Source organism: Eulemur rufifrons, chromosome 24, assembly GCF_041146395.1.
Source record: "Eulemur rufifrons isolate Redbay chromosome 24, OSU_ERuf_1, whole genome shotgun sequence".
NCBI classification, from domain to species: Eukaryota; Metazoa; Chordata; class Mammalia; order Primates; family Lemuridae; genus Eulemur; species Eulemur rufifrons.
Genome location: NC_091006.1, coordinates 12,282,790 through 12,300,000, shown reverse-complemented (window position 1 = coordinate 12,300,000; position 17,211 = coordinate 12,282,790). Strand labels below are relative to the sequence as shown.

Below are 17,211 nucleotides of genomic sequence, written 5' to 3'. Positions count from 1 at the left end.
TGGGTGTTTTGTATTCTTTTATGAGATGGTCAGTCAGGTGCAGCCACTAGAGGAGACAAGGAAAGACTCAGGAAAAAACCAGATTTATTATACTCATAGGTCCTGGAGACAGGAGGTGTGCCATGCCACACAGGGCCATGTGGGAGAGGCACCAGGGTGGTCAGAGCCTTCAATGGGGTTTCCTTGAGTTTCCATGGGAAAAGCAAGGCAGGTAGGGTGAAGTTTGTGATTGGCTAGTCTGAATAATTTTCTTGGGCTTTAAACCATAGACTACAGGGTTGGTCCCTAGTGGCCTGGCACCTGGCCCTGGGAGGATTCCCACAGAGGAGTATTGTCTCCTGGGGGGGGCAAGGGCCAGACAGAGGAGGTCTGGCTCTGGACTGGTTAGTTTGCATAGCAAAGACATGCTCCTGGCTGGACCCTTTGCTGTCTCTAAGAACTGGCTAGGTCCGGGAGGGACAGTCTCTCCACAGCCTGAAAGGTTTTTTTTAAGATGTCAAAACATTGTAATATCCAGAAAACTTAAAAATATTTACAATACAATGGGCAAAACAGTGTTTCTTCTAAGCTGGCAGAAAAAGGAAAGAGTGGGCGTCCCGGGGAGGGAACAGTGAGAGGAAAGGTGTCCATGTCACTTGTCACTTCTGCTCACAGTCTATGGGTGAAACCCTGGTCTCCTGGCCACGCCTAGCCTCAAGGCAGGCTGGGAAATGTAGTCTCTCCCTGGGCATCCCCGTGTCTGCCTTCACTTCGATTACTGTGGGAGGAAAAGGGAAGAACATGTGCTCATGCACCGGAATTGGATATTAGTTCTGGAACATGGATGAGGGGTCCACGTGGAGGTGTGAGTTGAGCAGTTATCTGCACAGAGATGGTGTATAAAGGCACAGGAATGCAAGGCGACTTAGGGCGAGTTTGAAGAGAGAAAAGGGTAGAGGACCCAAGATCCAGCCCTGGGGGTGCCCTGTCATTCCAAGGAAAGGGAAAGGAACTTTCTTAAGTGTCCCTACAATCCCTCATGCTGTGACCCAGCCCATTTTTTTCTCTGTGACTCTCCTCAGGCCTTATACGACCCCATCAACCCAGACAGGGAGACCCTCGAGCAGCCATCACTAACAGACCCCCAGCGTCTGTCCAATGAGCAGGAGGTGCTTCAGGCCCTGGAGCCCCTGCTGGCCCAGGCCAACTTCTCCCCGCTCTCCGAGGACACCCTGGCCTACGCACTGGTGGTCCACCACCCTCAGGACGAGGTCCAGGTACCTGTCTTCCAAAGGAGAAGCAAAACTCCCAGGGGGCCTTTGGGGTGGGTGGAGCCTTTGGGAGGCAGGGGCTGCTGGGAGTTGTAGTCCTGGGCACAGGACATGCGTCCATGGGGCACACTTAGTAAATTAGAAAGAGGCACCACTTTCTCAGGTCACTCCACTGCCACCTCTTGGAAAAGTATCATATGATAGGGATCTTCTTAGGACTAGAAACTTTGTCACCATCTGTCAGAAAATTATAATAATAAATAATACAAATCTAATACAAAAATAATAGATAATACAAAATATCCTTAAAGTCAACAAACTTATAATAAAAATGTTAAAATCTTCCAAAGTTCCACATTTTAGTGATTTTAAAGTGTACTTTTTCTTTTTCTTTTAAATTTTTTTTTTTTGGACAGAATCTCACTCTATTGCCCAGGCTAGAGTGAGTGCTGTGGCGTCACAGCAACCTCAAACTCCTGGGCTCAAGCAATCCTTCTGCCTCAGCCTCCCAAGTAGCTGGGACTATAGGCATGCGCCACCATGCCCAGCTAATTTTTTATACATATATATTTTTAGTTGTCCAGCTAATTTCTTTCTTTTTTTTTTTTTTTAGTAGAGACGGGGTCTTGCTTTTGCTCAGGCTGGTCTTGAACTCCTGAGCTCAAATGATCCTCCCGCCTTGGCCTCCCAGAGAGCTAGGATTACAGGCGTGAGCCACCACACCCAGCCAAAATGTACTTTTTCTAAAGTCATATTTTGTCATCTCTGAAATTGGGATGTGACTTAAAATCAGTGGTGTGACATGGTTTAATTGGAAACATATTTTCTTTTTTAGTTGCTTCATAAAATAATTGGGTATCTTAAAATCAGTGGCACCTTTGCTTCTAGGAAATATGGTAATAAAGATGACTACCATGTGAATGGTGCCATCTTAGATGGTGCGCCCTTGTGCAGTAGCGTCTTAGATTCTAGGAAATATAGTAATAAAGAAGATTACTATGTGAATGGCACTGTCTTAGATGGTGTGCCCTTGTGCAGTATACAACATGAACACCCATATGTGGCTGCCCTGCCTAGACACTGAATGGTGATAAGTAGGGAAAGGGGGGAAATTATTTCAGGGAGGGGCATCTAATTCTGGTATCCTGCCCTCAACATCCCCACCTGTGTTCAGCTGCCTCTGCTTCCTTCATCCCCCTTGGCAGGTGATGGTAAATTTGGATCAGTATATCTATATGCAGTTCTGGGCCCTGGGCCAGCGAGTCGGGCAGATGCCCCGTATGTCCAGCGTGGGCTCCAAGCGTGGCTTCTTCACCAAGATGCCCCCTGTAGAGAGGTGAGGCACCCTTTGCTCCCTAGCTGCAGTGAGAGGGAGCAAAGTTGGAGATGAAAGGGGACTGACAGGTCTGTGTCTGGATTTGGGTGTCTGGGGCCTGGGTGGGAAGTTAAGAAATAAGGAGGTGTGAATAATCCAAACGCTGCCTTTTCTTCCCAAGGGAAAGTGAGTATTACAATTCCCAGGGGGAGAGAAAGGTAGGGACAGTTCTCCCCATTTCCCAAGTAGGGACAATTGAGGCTCAGAGAGAGAAGTCCATATTCTGAAGAATGAACAACGCACATGTCCAATGATAGGGACTGCATTATTTAACTGATCCCCTGTTATTGGACACAACTTATTTCTGATTCCTTCCCCACCATTATTAAGTAGCTTTTAAAATGGTTGTGTGACTGTAGAGCCAGAGAGAGCCTCCTGGGATTCGGGGGTCTCCCCGGGGCAGTCTTGACCCTGGTCTTGCCTCTGTCTCTGTCCCTCAGGAGGTACTTTAAGCGGGTGGTGCTGGCAGCCCGGACAAAACGAGGACACCTGGTGCTGAAGAGCTTCAAGGACACGCCACTGGAGGGCCTGGAGCAGCTGCTGCCCGAGCTGAAGGTGCGCACGCCCACCCTGCAGCGCGCCCTGCTCAACGTCACGCTGGTCGTGTCTGGCGTGGTGTTCTTTGTCAATGTGGGCATGGTGGTGCTCACGGACCTCAAGATGGCCACATCCCTGCTGCTGCTGCTCTTTGCTGTCTTCATGGGCCTGCGGGCTTCCAAGGTGAGTGGGCCACCCCACCTCCTGTGTCCCTCTGCTTTGGTGTTCAGACAGGTCGGGCCACCTATATTTTTGTTTATTTCATTATTACTGTTCATTATTACTGTTTATTGAATTATTACTGTGTTGTGCTGTCCTTCCTTCCTTTCTTCCTTCTTTTCCCTCCTCCCTCTCTTCCATTTTTCCTTCCCTATTTACTCAACACATCTTGGGTGGATTTCCTTGTTTCTTTCTTTGGAGACAGGGTCTTGCTCTGTTGCCCAGGTTAGAGTGCAGTGACATCATCATGGCTCACTGCAACCTCAAACTCCTGGGCTCAAGCGATTCTCCTGCCTCAGTCTCCTGAGTAGCTGGGACTACAGGTGTGTGCCACCACACCTGGGTAATTTTTCTATTTTTTGTAGAGATGGGGTCTTGTTGTGTGTTGCTCAGGCTGGTCTCGAACCCCTGGCCTCAAGTGATCCTCCCGCCTTGGCCTCCCAAAGTGCTAGGATTACAGGCATGAGCCACTGTGCCTGGCCTTGGGTGGGTTTCTTAATCTCTTTGTGCCTCAGTTTCCTCATCTGGAAATTGGGGATAATAATGACATCTGTCCTGTAGGGTTATTTGTGAGCATGAAATAAGTGAGTCCACAGTGCCTGGCTCATGGTAGGTGTTACATGAGAGCTAACAGCTTGTTGAGCACCTGCTTTAGGGGCACTTTAGTGATGTGGTGAAGGGTGTGTGTTGTGGAACTAGACTTCCTGGATTTGAATTAACTCTACTGGCTTCTAGCTGTGTGATCTTGAGCAAGTTGCTTAACCTCTCTGTGCCTCTGCTCCAGAATTTGCAAAGTGGGGATGATGATAGGACCTAATTTACAGGGTTATTGTGGGGATTAAATGAATTAATATGCATACAGTGCTGAGAACAGAGCCTTGCACAGAGTACAGGAAGTACTATGTGAGAGTTAGCTATTATCATGATTATTATTATTATCATTACCAATTGGGCTGTTTGTTCCCTGAGTCCCCATCCTGACTGGGTATCATTATCGCTGGGAGAGCTGGCTTATAATGCAGCCTCCTGGGCTCCAGCCCTAATGGACTGAATTAGAAACTCTGGGACTAGGGCCCAGGAAACTATATTTTTAACAAGCTCCCGCCCTGATTCTGCTACATGTGAGTGCAGGGCTGCCTTAAACAGTTAGTTGCACAGGTTGGTCACCATCCAAGGATTCGTGGCCGAGGGGACAAGTGGGAGCTGATACCCAGTTCGTGTCCCACTTGCCAAACCATGTGCCCTGTCTTAAGGCTGAGTCGGCCGGGAGGAGCTGCCTTTTACTGATTCCTCCCCGGGGTTGGCACCGACCCCAGGAGTGTAGACTGGTGTGAGGCATCTGTTGTACCCGATCATTCACCTACTGGCTCATTGGTTTGCAAGCTGTTTTTGGCCATCCTGACAGGCTCTTAGGAAGACTGGTAATAAATCCCTCAGATAATAGGCTGTGCTGGCGTGGAGGTGCTAGGAGGCTCCAGCCAAGAGAAGGGCTGGGGAGGGAGCGATTCCTGCCCGGCACCAGGGCTCAGGGAGGATCTGAGTGAAGCTTAGAGAGGGGAGGATGGAGCCTGGCGGAGAAGGGAGCAAGGACGGAGCCTGGCGGAGAAGGGACCAGTCAGCACAACTTGGCGTATCGTGCAGGACTGGAGTCCGCGATGCAGGGTAGAGAGGTGGGGCCCCAGTGGGTGGTGAGGGCCTCGAATGCCCAGAGGACCCTGGACTTTATCCTCAGGGCAGTAGGGAGCCTCAGAAGGGCTGTGAGCACGGAGGGACTATGGTGACCATGGAAAGGGAGGAACGGAACTAAAGGCAGGGGGGCCATCAAAGGGTGTTGAGCCCTTCTAGGGAGGAAACGCTGAGTCTAGGCTCAGGGTGGACTGTCTGTCCCACCCTCGGTGGCCCCAGGGGGCCGTGGAACCTTTCGGTCTCTGAAAAGCCCAGTTGAAAACCCATTTCACACTGGACATGATGGCGCATGCCTGTAATCCCAGCCACTGGGGAGGTTGAGGCTGTAGGCTCACTTGAGCTCAGGAGTTCAAGACCCGTCTGGGCAACATAGTGAGACCCTGTCTCAAAAATAAACAAATAAACAAAAAAAACCCAAAAAACCAAAACAACAAAAACCCAGCTCCCTAGTTAACTTAGTACATTCATTAGATATTTTCCCATGCCCTGGCCTGAGGTCCTAGCCCTTAAATGTGGGTCCTCCCCAGTCCCTTCACAGGCCCATTTCCCTGTCCCCAAACCCCTGCCCCCTCCTGTTCCCTGGACACACGGGACCCCCACTGAGCCCAGTATCCATCTTCCCTCCAAACCCCTGCTCCTCCCGAGTTCCCTGTTTTATCTCGGGACAGGTGGTCAGATCAGACTCCTGCGGCAGGACGCAAAGCCCTTTTTCTTCCCCTCAAAGAGCTCCTCTGTGTCTGTGGTTTCTACAGCCAGCTCTCTACTGTCCCGACCAGGTGGCTCAGGGACAGCCCTCCCCACTGGGCCCTTTACAAACTCACCGCCACGGCCAGGCTGAGCACAGAGTCTCCCCCGACCTCCTCCTCTTCTTGGGTTCCCCATCTAAGATGGCCTGTTGTCCCTCCAGTCACTGGCTAGACCCCCAGAGCTGCCTTCCCTTGCCCCCCAACCCTTTGGTCCCCAGTGTGCCATTCCTGCCTCCTGAGTCTCTGTGCCCCGTGTCCTCCTTTCTGTGGCATGCCTCTGCCCAGGCCCTCTTCCCAGCCTCCAAACTGTCCCCTTCAGCCCATCCGCCACTCAACCTAGAGCTGCCCTGTCCCTCCCCACCCCTTCCCCTGCTCACAGCCTGGCACTGGGGACCCTGCTTCCACAGCTTCTTCGGACACAATCCTTCAGCTCCAATTCTACGCTTCAGCTCCACCAACATGCTTGTGGCACCTCCCCTGACCTCCCGACCCTGCGGCCCCTCACTCTGTGCCTTTGCAGATGCTGTTCCCTTGGACTGAAATATCCTTTCCCCCTCACTGGGCTGGCCAACCCCTGCTCACCCCTCACCCTTAGCTCAGAGGCTGCCTGCTTCGGGAAGCCTTCCCAGATGTCCCAGGCAGGGATGATGCCCCTGTGGGCTCCACCATACCCTGGGCTTCACTGTGAGTCCCCTTAGCCCAGCTGTGGAGGCTGCTGTGGGGCAGCCTGGGGGGGGGAGGGTTGCTGAACTGGCACCCTGGAGATGCATCAGCCTGATCCTGCCATGGAGGGAGAGGTGTGGGGCCCACGGATGCCCACAGTCAGCGCCTAATGGAGGTAGTTGGCACTGCAGGAGCCCGAGGACACAACTGCCCATCCGTGGGAAGTGATGTTCACCCTGAGCTTTAGGATGAGGCAGTGAGTGTTTTCTAAGAACACACCAGGGGTGGCTTGGCTTGTTCCAGGGCCTAGGGGCCTGCGAGAGCAGGGCCTGGCTTATTGGCTGTGGGCTGCATTCAAAGGGGAGGAGCACGAGGGGAGTGGGAGGGCCTCATCAAGGATCCTAACTTTCTGAGGGCACTGGGGAGCCATGCAAGGGCTGTGAGCAGGGGAGGGGCCGGGGCAGCTCTAAAGCTGTGTGTGGACAGACTGGAGGGGAGAAACTTAGGCCAGGGAGGAGGCTGGGGTGATGCACCAGGCAGGCGAGGATAAAGCCTGAGCTGGGCTGAGCTGTAGGGCTGGAGAGGAGCGGATGGGCTGAGAGAGTCAGGGGACAGCAGGATGAGGCTGGGGACTGACAGGCTGGTGAGGAGGGAGCAGGGACAGCGTTAGGGGTCTGGCCTGACACTGAGTAGATGGTGGGGCCACACCAGTTACAGATCCCAGGGGAGGAGGAACGAATGGGCTGGGGGAGGTACAGTGCTCAGTGTGGGCTGTGCTGAAGGGACCATCCAGGTGGCAGGTGGCGACCCCTCTCCAGGGAAACATTTGGCTTCATCTGTGTGCCATGGAGTGGCATGACCTGCTCCTTTAACATGGGAGAATTCAACTCCATAAGCTTGGCAGACATAGACACAAAACCTAATGTGTTTTTCATATCAGATGGTCCCTAAAGCAAGCTATTCTTGCATCTTGCCCTCAACCAAAGAAACAGCAATTCGTTTCAATGCAGGGACATAAACCGACTGTGCTGGGCTTGTAAGAAGAGGGTACAGTCCACACACAGCCGTGTCATTGGTACCGTGCAAGCCATTTCAGCAATTTTCTGTGGTGTGTTGATTTCAGAGGCATTTCACCTCAGTCCTTGATGTGAGACAGGCAACGCTCTATGGGCACCCAGCACAGGCTGTGGACGACTGTTCCACAGTAGCTAATGTTTGTTAAGTGCTTTTGAGGGGCCAGGCTCTGTCCCAAGTGTTTTTTAACTGTGTATTGACTTATGGAAGCCTCCCTGGCATCAACCTCGTTTTACAGACAGTGCTACCCCAGGACTTAGGTCTTAGCCAAGGACTCGCAGCTGGTAGGGGCATAGTTGGGGCAGGATCCAGTGGCCTTGACCTCATTTTGTGGGTAAATGGAGGAATCCTGGTGCAGGTTCTCACTGTGAGCCCAGAGGACACTGGTGGGCTCTCACTTCTCTTCCTTGGAGATGCCACAGATGGGAAGGGGGGGTCCAAGAAAGGAGGGGCCAAGGTGGGGAAAAGGGCAGCCAATAGACAGCTGGGCCCTGGACTTCCCCTCTCCCCCAACATTCTTCCCTCCACTTCTCTTTACAATTTAATATTTTAAACCTTTTTTCATTGTGGAAAAGTTCAAATAAATACAGAAATAGAATAGTATGAAAAACTCCCGTGTAGCCAGCACCTAGCATCAACTATTAGCAATAGTCGATCGGATTTCGTCTAAAGACCCCCGCTCCTCCACCACCGGATAGTTTTGAAGCAAATCCTAGACTTATCATCTTATACTGTACTATGTCTCTAAAAGATAAGGACTTATTACTGTGACAAAATCTTCTAAGGCTAAAATTCGTAACATCTGGAAATCTTTGAGCAGATCCATTAATACGTGGCTCCGATGAGCAAACCAGTGCAGCGGTGGTTGCTAAAAACCTGGTTGCTAAAAACCGTAGTCTTCCTACCTAGGTGGGACTGGTGGCCTTGGAGCCACTGGGGCGAGAACATGTGTGTTAAAAATACAGATCCTCAGACCCCAACCCTGGGGACCCTCCCTGAAGGGGTCTGGGTAGTGCTGGGGGAAGCTGTGCTTTACAACAGACCCCACCCCTCCCCCAGGGAGTGTGCTGGAAGGGTGTGCCAGCGTGGGTGACCCAGGGGTGTGTGTGTGTGCATGGGCGCGGGTCCTGAGCTGAGCCGGCCCTGCGCTGTCCTGCCTGCAGATGTTCGGGCAGCGGCGCAGCGCGCAGGCGCTGGAGCTGGCGCACATGCTTTACTACCGCAGCACGTCCAACAACTCGGAGCTGCTCAGCGCATTGGCCCTGCGCGCGCAGGACGAGCACACCAAGGAGGCGCTGCTGGCGCACAGCTTCCTGGCCCGGCGGCCGCAGGGCGCGGGCGGCCCGCCGGAAGGTAGGACGTGGCCCTGGGACCCGGCACCAGGGGGTCCTGTCCCCGCGAAGCCTCGTCCCCACCCCCAGTTTCCACTGGTGAACCTGGCCAATTTGCAATAAGACCCCACCTCTCTGCGGACAGGATCCCCGATTCCAACTTCTGATCTTGGTTCCTGGTGTGACCTCCCTCTCCTGACCTCGGCCTCGTTGGGGGTGTTGGATCCACGGCATGCCCCTCCCCGCACTCCTTCCTCTACATGAGCCCACCTTCTCCCTACAAGTACCCTTGCCCCGCCCCCTATGTAAGCCCCAGGTGGTCCCCTTCCCTACGGGAGCCACACTTTCCCTGAACTAGAGTCCCAAAAGAGAGCCCCAGAGGGGAGCCTTCTGGCCCTCTAGAGCCTCCTAGGTCTTGTTCCACTCCCTTCCAACCCTCAAGCGTACCCCTAGGCTTCTCCCAAACCCACGCCCCTCTCCGCTGGCCCCTCCCAGTCCTTCCCAATCTAATCTCACGGCACCTGCCTCTCCGCCTGCAGAGACCTCCAGGTGGCTCCAGTCAGAGGTGGAGAACTGGCTCCTGGCCCAGTCAGGCTGTGACGTGGCCTTCAACGGAACTCGGGCCCTTGCCCACCTGCAAGCCCTGACTCCCAGCGTGGGGTTGTACCCACCCCCGGGTTTCCCCAGACTAGACCCGTTGGCCACAGTCACTTCCGATTCCCCCCAGGGTGCACCCAGCAGTAACAACCCTTGACTGAAACCTCGCTGCCCAGCCCCGCCCAGCCACCTGGCTAGGAACGAAGCCCCGCCTCCTGTGATTGACGAGCTGTCAATCACAGTTACTATGTCTCTCCAACTTCCAATTACTGACAGGCAGTTATTTTTGCTACACCGTATGCTTAAAGCAGCCAATCAAAGCAGCCAGCAGTTGCTAGGCCCCCCCCCACTTCTAATGAACAGCCAATCAAAGCTATTTAGCTCTGCTTGTCCATTTCTTAGACCCACCCTCCCCATAGACATCCAAACGTGGTTTAATTGAGGAGCTGGGGGTGTCAGCCAATCACAGCCGTTCAGCTCTGGATTCTATAAACCACCAAGTAGGGTCGTTAATGCTGTGCTCTCCCGACGCTATACTCGTATATCATTGTCTTTTTAGCCCGCTCCGGGCAAACCGCCCATCATGTGCACAGAGGCGGGGCCCCAGCCGGCAGCCCTGGAGAGCCCTTCAGCTTTGCCTCCTGGCAAACAACCAATGACAGCTGCTGGGCACTATCAACCTTGGGCAGCCAGTTGTCGCTGCAGGGAAGCAACCAATCGGAATTTCTAGAGGAAACCTAATCTTTCTATAAATTGCTGTTGCTTACATGGCGGGCCATCTGGTCAACTGCTGATTAGGGTGTCCAGGCTGAAGGGGCTGGGAACCTTGTGCCAGGTAACATCTGTGAGTCTGAAGGAAACAGAGACCACCCTCACCCGAAGACTCGCCGCCACTCAGGCTCCCAACAACCTCAGGTGCCTTCCTTGTCCAGGTCCCTCACCATTTCTACAGAAACTACCTCGGTCTGGATCTCCCCGCCACTAGCGGTCTGTGCAATTATTTATTGGTCTATCAATTTCTCCCCGTCCCCTCTCCTAAACGAATAAATCATGTTTAATAAATTTGGATAAGTGGAGTGGCTGCAGGAGTTGGAGGTAAGGCATCAGAACCCTGGAAATAAGCGACTCTGGATCTTGCGGGGGATACTTATGCATATAGATGAATTCCAGAGAGAGCTGTAGTCCTAGAGAGAGGCTGGGTTCGTGGTTCATAAAGCAAAGACTATCTGGGTCACAGAAGGGGATCTTAGAAGGACCTAATTCCTGAGGAGAGGGCCTGGTTCTCACGGCCGCACGAATAGAGGAGATACAATAGCCATGTGCAGTTGTGCAGATTTGTTCATCGCACAAAGGTGTTGAAGGCACACAGCCAGGGGGTGGGTGGCTGTAAAATCCAATTCGTGCCCTACGTGTGCCCTGGTGTGGGACTGGGTCAGCCGGGAGGAGGGGAACGCCTTCTGATTTTTATGAAGGTGTCCTGTGGGCTAGAGGCAGCCTTTGGGGAGAGAGGAGACAAGGAGGGGTTGTGTCCCAGAGAAGAAGGGAGACTGGTTTCCAAGAGGGAAAGGGGAAACTCAGGCTGGGGGTGGGGGGTTGGGAGGAACAAAAAAAAGAAAAAAACTTTCCAGAGGGAGGGTTAAAGATAAAGTTAAAAAACAAACAAACAAACAAACAGAAAACCGCCAAATCTAGAAACATACAACATGCCAGGGTCCCAGAGAGAGAGCCGCAGAGTGACAGAACCTTGGGCAAGGAGAGGACCGGACACTCCATACTGCTGATCCCAACAGGGCTGGGACCCAGACTCCTGGTTCTTCCCCAGAAGTGTCTGAAGGTCTAGACTCAGGTGCCTCTCAGAAGGCTCCTGGATCCCAAGAAGGGAGGGCCCAGGCTCTTGGGTCTGCGGGAGGGAAAAGGCACATGGGGTTCCGGGCTCCTGTGTGGGGAAGAGGGGTTAGGGGCTGGGAGACGGGCATTCTGAGGGCGGAGCGGCTGGTGGTGGGGACCCTCCTTAGTTAAGGGGAGGTCAGGCGTTTGTAGCCTAGGTCCCTGGGGGCGGAAGGAAGGAGATCAAGGCAGAGCCCGCAGTTAAACAGTTTTATTTTCTGGAGGACACAAGGAGACTCTAGGGGGAGACCGAGGGGCCAGCAGCGGGTGGGGGCGCCAGGGCGAGGCGGGGCGCTCACTCCCGCTTCCGCAGATGGATGTAGATGATGCCGCTGACCAGGGCGAGGGGGAAGGCCACCCAGGCGAGGGCGAAGCAGTAGCCGAAGCTGCCCCCTCGCGGGTGCTTGGCCAGGATCTCGTCGGCGTGAATGGCATAGATGAGCGCCCCGGTAAACACAGCCACGCCTGCGGAAGAAGGGATCCGCGCGTCACACAGTGCCCGCAAGAAGACTACACTTCCCAACAGCGCGTGGGGCAAAGAAGGGCCGGAGGGTGAGTGGGCAGCAGCTCTGCCAGCTGGGGGTTTGGGTTCTCTCCCCAGCTCCGTGGCCTTGGGCAACTTAATCGCTCTGAGTACCATTGGTTCTTCCATAAAATGGGACGATATTATGGGTCCATCCCTCCGATAATATTTTTGAGTGTTTTTCAACAAGCCAAACATGCTGAATTAATGAGACAAGGGGGCCTGGCGCGGTGGCTCACGCCTGTAATCCTAGCACTCTGGGAGGTCGAGTGGGGGAGGATCGCTTGAGCTTAGGAGTTCGAGACCAGCCTGAGCAAGAGGGAGACCCCGTCTCTACTAAAAATAGAAAGAAATTGGCCCAGCCTGGTGGTGCGTGCCTGTAGTCCCAGCTTCTCGGCAGGCTGAGGCAGGAGGATGGCTTGAGCCCAGGAATTGCAAGTTGCAGTGAGCTAGATTGTGCCACTGCACTCTAGCCCGGGTGACAGAGCAAGACTCTGTCTCAAGAACAAATAAAATAAAACAAGGGAGGGGCTTTGCGGGAATCTAGGAAGATAATGTTCCCAAAACTGAGTACTATGATTAACTTAGCCTTTTAATTTTTTTAAGTCAACAAATCAAAAAGTAAACAAAACTCCCTAAAGTGTCTGATGTACAGTAGGTACACAAGAAATAGGAGTTGGCTGACACAAATACCATTACTATTATGATTCAGAGCTCTCTTCTGGGGTATTAATTAGCTACCCCCCCCCACCATGCATGGGACCCAAATTATTTACCTATACCCCCTTCCCCAGCCCTGGCTCCTTGAAGCCTTGCGTTCCCCGATGCCAGTCTGCCCACGACTCAGACCCATGCCTCGACCACCACTGAGTCACTGAAAACTACAACTCCCATCAGTTCCTCTGGCAGAGAGGCAGGATATGGAGGCACTCCTGTGATTTTGGGGCTATTGGAAATTGTTTTCTTCTATCAGATCTTCATATTTTCAGGACACCTAGCATCCTGACACACCCCCTCCCTTCCCCTCAATTCCTGGGGTGGCATGGGGGGAATGCTCACTGGTGCAAAGCTGGCAGAGGCCGGTGGCGTAGAAAAGACCTCCTCGCCGCATGGTGTAGAGCTGGAACATGAACAAGATGAAAGACAGACAGCAGAGGATGAGGGAAAGCACCATGAGGACCTGCACCGCCTTCAGCCAGCCTGCAGTAGGGAGGACATAGAGGTGGAAGTCACAGTGGACCCAGAGTCCAGCCCTACCTGCTTGTTCATCGTGTGCCACTTCTTCCCCTCCCCCCTCTTATTTAGCGCCATGCAAGCTTAGATACTTAAGAGCATCACTTATATTGACCTTGAGCCCTGTAACTGTGCTGAATTCCTTTATCAGTTCCAGTAGTTGTTCTGCAGAATTTTTAGGATTTTCTACATAAACAAACATATTTACTGGGAATAGAGACACTTTTTACCAATTCCTTTCCCGTGCCTTTTACTTCTTTTTCTTGCCTTGTTGCATTGGCTACCTCCAGTCCAATGCTGCATGGAAGTGGTGAGAGCAGACCACTTGCTTTAATCTTAGGGAAAAGCAACTTAATCTTTCACCTCGTTTCACTTAGAACTTTAGATGGATACAGCTCCATTCCTTTAGAACTCAGATGCGTCTGGCCCCATTCCTTTAGAACCTAATGTGGTTCTAGCCCCACGTCCTTGGAATTTGGATGAATTGATCCCAAGCATCCTTGGAGAACACCAGCCCTATCTCCTTAGAACTTTGGAAACAATCTTATGTTCTCAGAATCTTGGGAGCTTTCTCCCCATTCCTTAAACCTATAGCATGTGGCCTTCACCCTTTCTGAATCATAAGGAGACGGTTTTAGCTCATTTCCTTTAGAGCAGGGACATGCTGCCCACTTCCAGATAGTAGGCACGCATCAACCCCACCCACGCAGCCACTCAGGCTCGGACCCCGCCCACTGAAACTCTGGGGGTTCCTAGTCCGTGGTGTCATGAGGAGACTTGGGGTTTACCCTTCCCTTTGCAGACCAGTCCTGCTGCCCCTCACCCCTCACCATTCTCGCTGACGTTACTGCAGGCCCACGTTTTGGTGTCGTTGTTCCACGTGCAGTCGTACCAGAGATTCAGGGACTCCTTCCCAGGGAGAGTCCACCAGGACTGGGATGGACCGTGAAACAAGGGCAGGATTAGGAAAGGAAAGTGGGCGGGATCAGGGAGACTGTGGGAAGGGTTAGGAAAAGGGCGAGGTTCCTGGGAAGGGGCAGAACTGGGGAGAGCTTGGATTTCGTAGGAAAGGGTGTGGCCAGGGGGAAGGGCAGGGGCGAGGCATCAGAGGTGGAGCTAAAACGGCCGAAGCCAGGGGAAGGGGGCGGGGCCAGAGTGACTTTAGAGGAGGGGCGTGGCGGGAGTCTGCAGGACAGCAGAAGGCACGAGCTACAAGTAGGCTTACCTTGTCCAAAGTGGCCACGAAAAGCAGAATGAGAATGAGGATGTGGAGGGCAGAGACCACCAGCAGGAGGAGCGACATGGCTGCGGTGGCGGTCTGGGGAAGGGTAGTCAGGAAATGGAGTCTCACGAGGTTAGCACAGAGGCAGGTGAGAAACCCGAGTCCTGATGGAGTGGGCGGCTGGGTCCAGACTCCTGGGTCTGAGGGAGGAGAGGGCAAGGGCCTGGACTCTTGGGGCCCTCAGAGAGGAGGAGGCTGGAGCCTGGATTCCTCTGTTCCCCAGGGGCTTAGGGCTGGAGAGGGCCAGAGATGGACTCTTGGGGTCCTGGAATAAGTAGGACTGGCAGTGTGGCTCCTCTCTCCTCAGAGCCCTGTCTCTGGGCACATACGGGCCAGATCATGAAAATTCAAGTTGACTCCCCGACCCCCCCCCCCCCCAAATTTATCAGGAGCTAGGCGTTGCCCCCAGAGACAGACATCCTTGACTCACACCACTCCTCTCCGGGGTGAGGGGAGGAGGGGGACCCGGTGAGTCATCTGGTGACTCATCGCACCCCCCTGCCTCCAACCACCCAGGAAACCCCAGCCCCTGGCTATGTCCATGAGGTCCTCACCCCACCCAGCTGCCAGACTGCCTGCCCGACACCTTCTGGGGGAAATGGGTGCGAGCTGTGTTTGGAAGGGGAGAGAGGCCTGAGAAGAAGGAGCCAGCCTCCCACAACCCTTCAGTGTCCAGAAACAGGGAAGCTAGGGGTTCCAGACTTGGGGTGTTCTCATGCACAGCTCTGATCTAAGGGCCCTCAGAGGAGATTGGACCCCCCCTGGGGAAAAACTGCAGGAATTTTTCCAGTGGAGGGCTCTGCTGGGACCCTAAAATCTTGCCGGGCCCCACCCCTTACCATATCCCCACCCCAAGTGCTAAGAGATCACTTCTTAAATTACAAGGATTTTCCTGGGGGCTGAGAGTGGGGGGGTCTCTGTCATCCTGGGGGTGTCCTTCCCAAACTGCCACACTCCCAAGTAAATTAAAGAAAGAAATCCCAGCCTGAATAACGGACTGGAAACTTACCGAGAGCCGCGGAAAAAGTCAGAGTTGGAGTCTCTTCCCTCGCTTGGGCCTCCGTGCCCCGCCCTTCTCCCCTCCTTCCACTCTCTCGAGGCCCCCGCCTCCCTCACCGCCTTCCTCCCTCCCTCGCTCTCCCCTCCAATCCCGGAACCCTGTCTCTCTCTCTCTCTCTCTCTCCTTCTGCCTCTTTTCTCTCTCTCCTGCCCACACTGCTTAGGCCTCCTTCTCTCTTTCTCTACTCCTTTCAATATATACTGACCCTTTTATACCCACCCCTACCGCGCCCAGCTGAGGTCTCTGCCAGGGGGAGGGCCCTGGCACTCCGGTTCCTCTTTCTCTGGGCCCCCACCCCATGCCCCCAGACAGACATCTTCTGGGTCTCCTTCCAGGGTTGAGACGAGAAATTCCTGGAACGGGGCTCTGGAGTGGGGCAAGTGTCATGGGTGATTTTCAGGCCCTTGGGTCTCTAGGTCTTGCCCTGGGACAGGATGTCTGCTGTCCTTGATGGAGCTTGGAGCTGGATAGGAATCTGGGGAAGGAAGCCAGATTCCTGTGGCACAGATTGGGCTTGGGGCTGGTGGAGTTGACCCCAGGTTAGGGCTCAGGGGCTGGGAGATGAAATGTATGAAACTCTGGGAGGGGGCAGGAGGTGGCATTGCCATGATTTTCTGGCTGAATGAACTTGGGTCAATTATTTCACCTCTCTAAGCTTCAGGTTCCTAATCTGTGTAGTGGGTATAATAATACCAACAATATACTGATACTGATAATAATAATTCTGATACTTATTCTGAATAAATAAGGTAATACCAGTACACTAACACAGCCATTCATTCCTTCCTTCAACAAACATTTATTGAATATTTACTATGAACCAGGAGTTAATAATGAAGAAAACAGACATAAGTCCTGCTGTTACTATGGAGCTTGTCTGGTAGTAGAGGGAGACAGACAATAAAGAGAAAACATATCAATGATGAAGATAAATTTGAGATAATGGTAAGTGTTTTGAAGGAAATAAAATAGAGCAATGGAGATAATGGATTGGGGGAGACTACTTCAAACAAGGTAATCTGGGAAGGCTTCTTGGAGGAGGTGACATTTGAGCTGAGACCTGAAGACAGGAGTCATCTGAATGCTAGGGAGAAGAGGAAGTGACTCTTGAGAACAAACTCAGGCTGTTTGGGGAGCAGACAGAAGGGCCAGTGTGGCTGGAGCAGAGGGAGCCAGAGGGAGTGGTGGGAAGGAAAATCAAAGGATGCCCTTGAAGACTAGGGGAGGATTTGGATTTTATTTGAAGTGCAGTGGGAAGCCATTGAAGGTTTTAACAGAAGCAGGGACTTAATATTAACTATTATTATTTATTCTTGGGATATTAAATTAGGGTGGGGGTGATAACTACTATGCACCCAGGCCTCTTGGGATGGGACCAGGTGTCCAGGGTCCTGATCAATTGTGAGCTGGGGAACTCAAACCTTGGGTCCCTGCAAGGGAAGGGAACTGGATGATGGGATGTCTGGGTATCTGATGGGGCCAGAGCTCGGTGTGGACTAGTTGTTGGTGTTCTGGGCTCCCTGAGGGGGGTGAAGGATGGACAAGTCAGTGGATGGGTGTGTACCTGGGGGACTCAGAATGTGGGGTACCAGCACAGACTCTAGAGCCAGACTGGCTGGATTCAAATCCAAGCTGCTTTACTCATTGGCTATGTGATTTGGGCCAAGTAACTAATGTCTCCATGCCTCAGTTTCTTCATCTGTAAAATAGAGCTACTAGTAAATACATCATAGGGTAGTTCTTAGAAT

At 52.9% G+C, this 17,211-nt stretch overlaps 2 protein-coding genes across 8 annotated transcripts in view; one reads left to right on the top strand and one right to left on the bottom strand.

Annotated features, from left to right (window-relative positions):
* TMEM143 (transmembrane protein 143) overlaps window positions 1–10,544 on the top strand; it is a 21,614-nt gene extending 11,070 nt beyond the window's left edge. For 2 of the 5 annotated variants that reach the window (XM_069458422.1, XM_069458421.1), the window contains 5 exons: window positions 1,062–1,256; window positions 2,456–2,586; window positions 3,066–3,345; window positions 8,714–8,903; window positions 9,421–10,544. In XM_069458422.1, the coding sequence (XP_069314523.1) occupies window positions 1,062–1,256; window positions 2,456–2,586; window positions 3,066–3,345; window positions 8,714–8,903; window positions 9,421–9,635 (1,011 nt within the window). In that variant the 3' untranslated portion in view covers window positions 9,636–10,544. The remainder of the gene's footprint in view (window positions 1–1,061; window positions 1,257–2,455; window positions 2,587–3,065; window positions 3,346–8,713; window positions 8,904–9,420) is intronic. The other 3 variants (XM_069458425.1, XM_069458423.1, XM_069458424.1) reach the window with 2 other exon arrangements.
* Window positions 10,545–11,560: 1,016 nt separating this feature from the next.
* Window positions 11,561–15,570, bottom strand: EMP3 (epithelial membrane protein 3 (MAM blood group)). 3 transcript variants are annotated; one of them, XM_069457767.1, is made up of 5 exons: window positions 15,413–15,570; window positions 14,347–14,439; window positions 13,952–14,054; window positions 12,948–13,088; window positions 11,561–11,830 (listed from the first exon to the last, which is right to left on the bottom strand). In XM_069457767.1, exons 2-5 carry the CDS (start codon window positions 14,422–14,424, stop codon window positions 11,661–11,663), a joined length of 492 nt encoding a protein of 163 aa, XP_069313868.1. In that variant the 5' UTR covers window positions 14,425–14,439; window positions 15,413–15,570; the 3' UTR covers window positions 11,561–11,660. The 3 variants fall into 3 exon arrangements, with proteins under 3 accessions (XP_069313868.1, XP_069313869.1, XP_069313867.1); XM_069457768.1 differs by lacking the exon at window positions 15,413–15,570 and adding an exon at window positions 14,958–15,005; XM_069457766.1 differs by having other exon boundaries at window positions 11,568–11,830; window positions 14,347–14,543.
* Window positions 15,571–17,211: the final 1,641 nt, after the last annotated feature.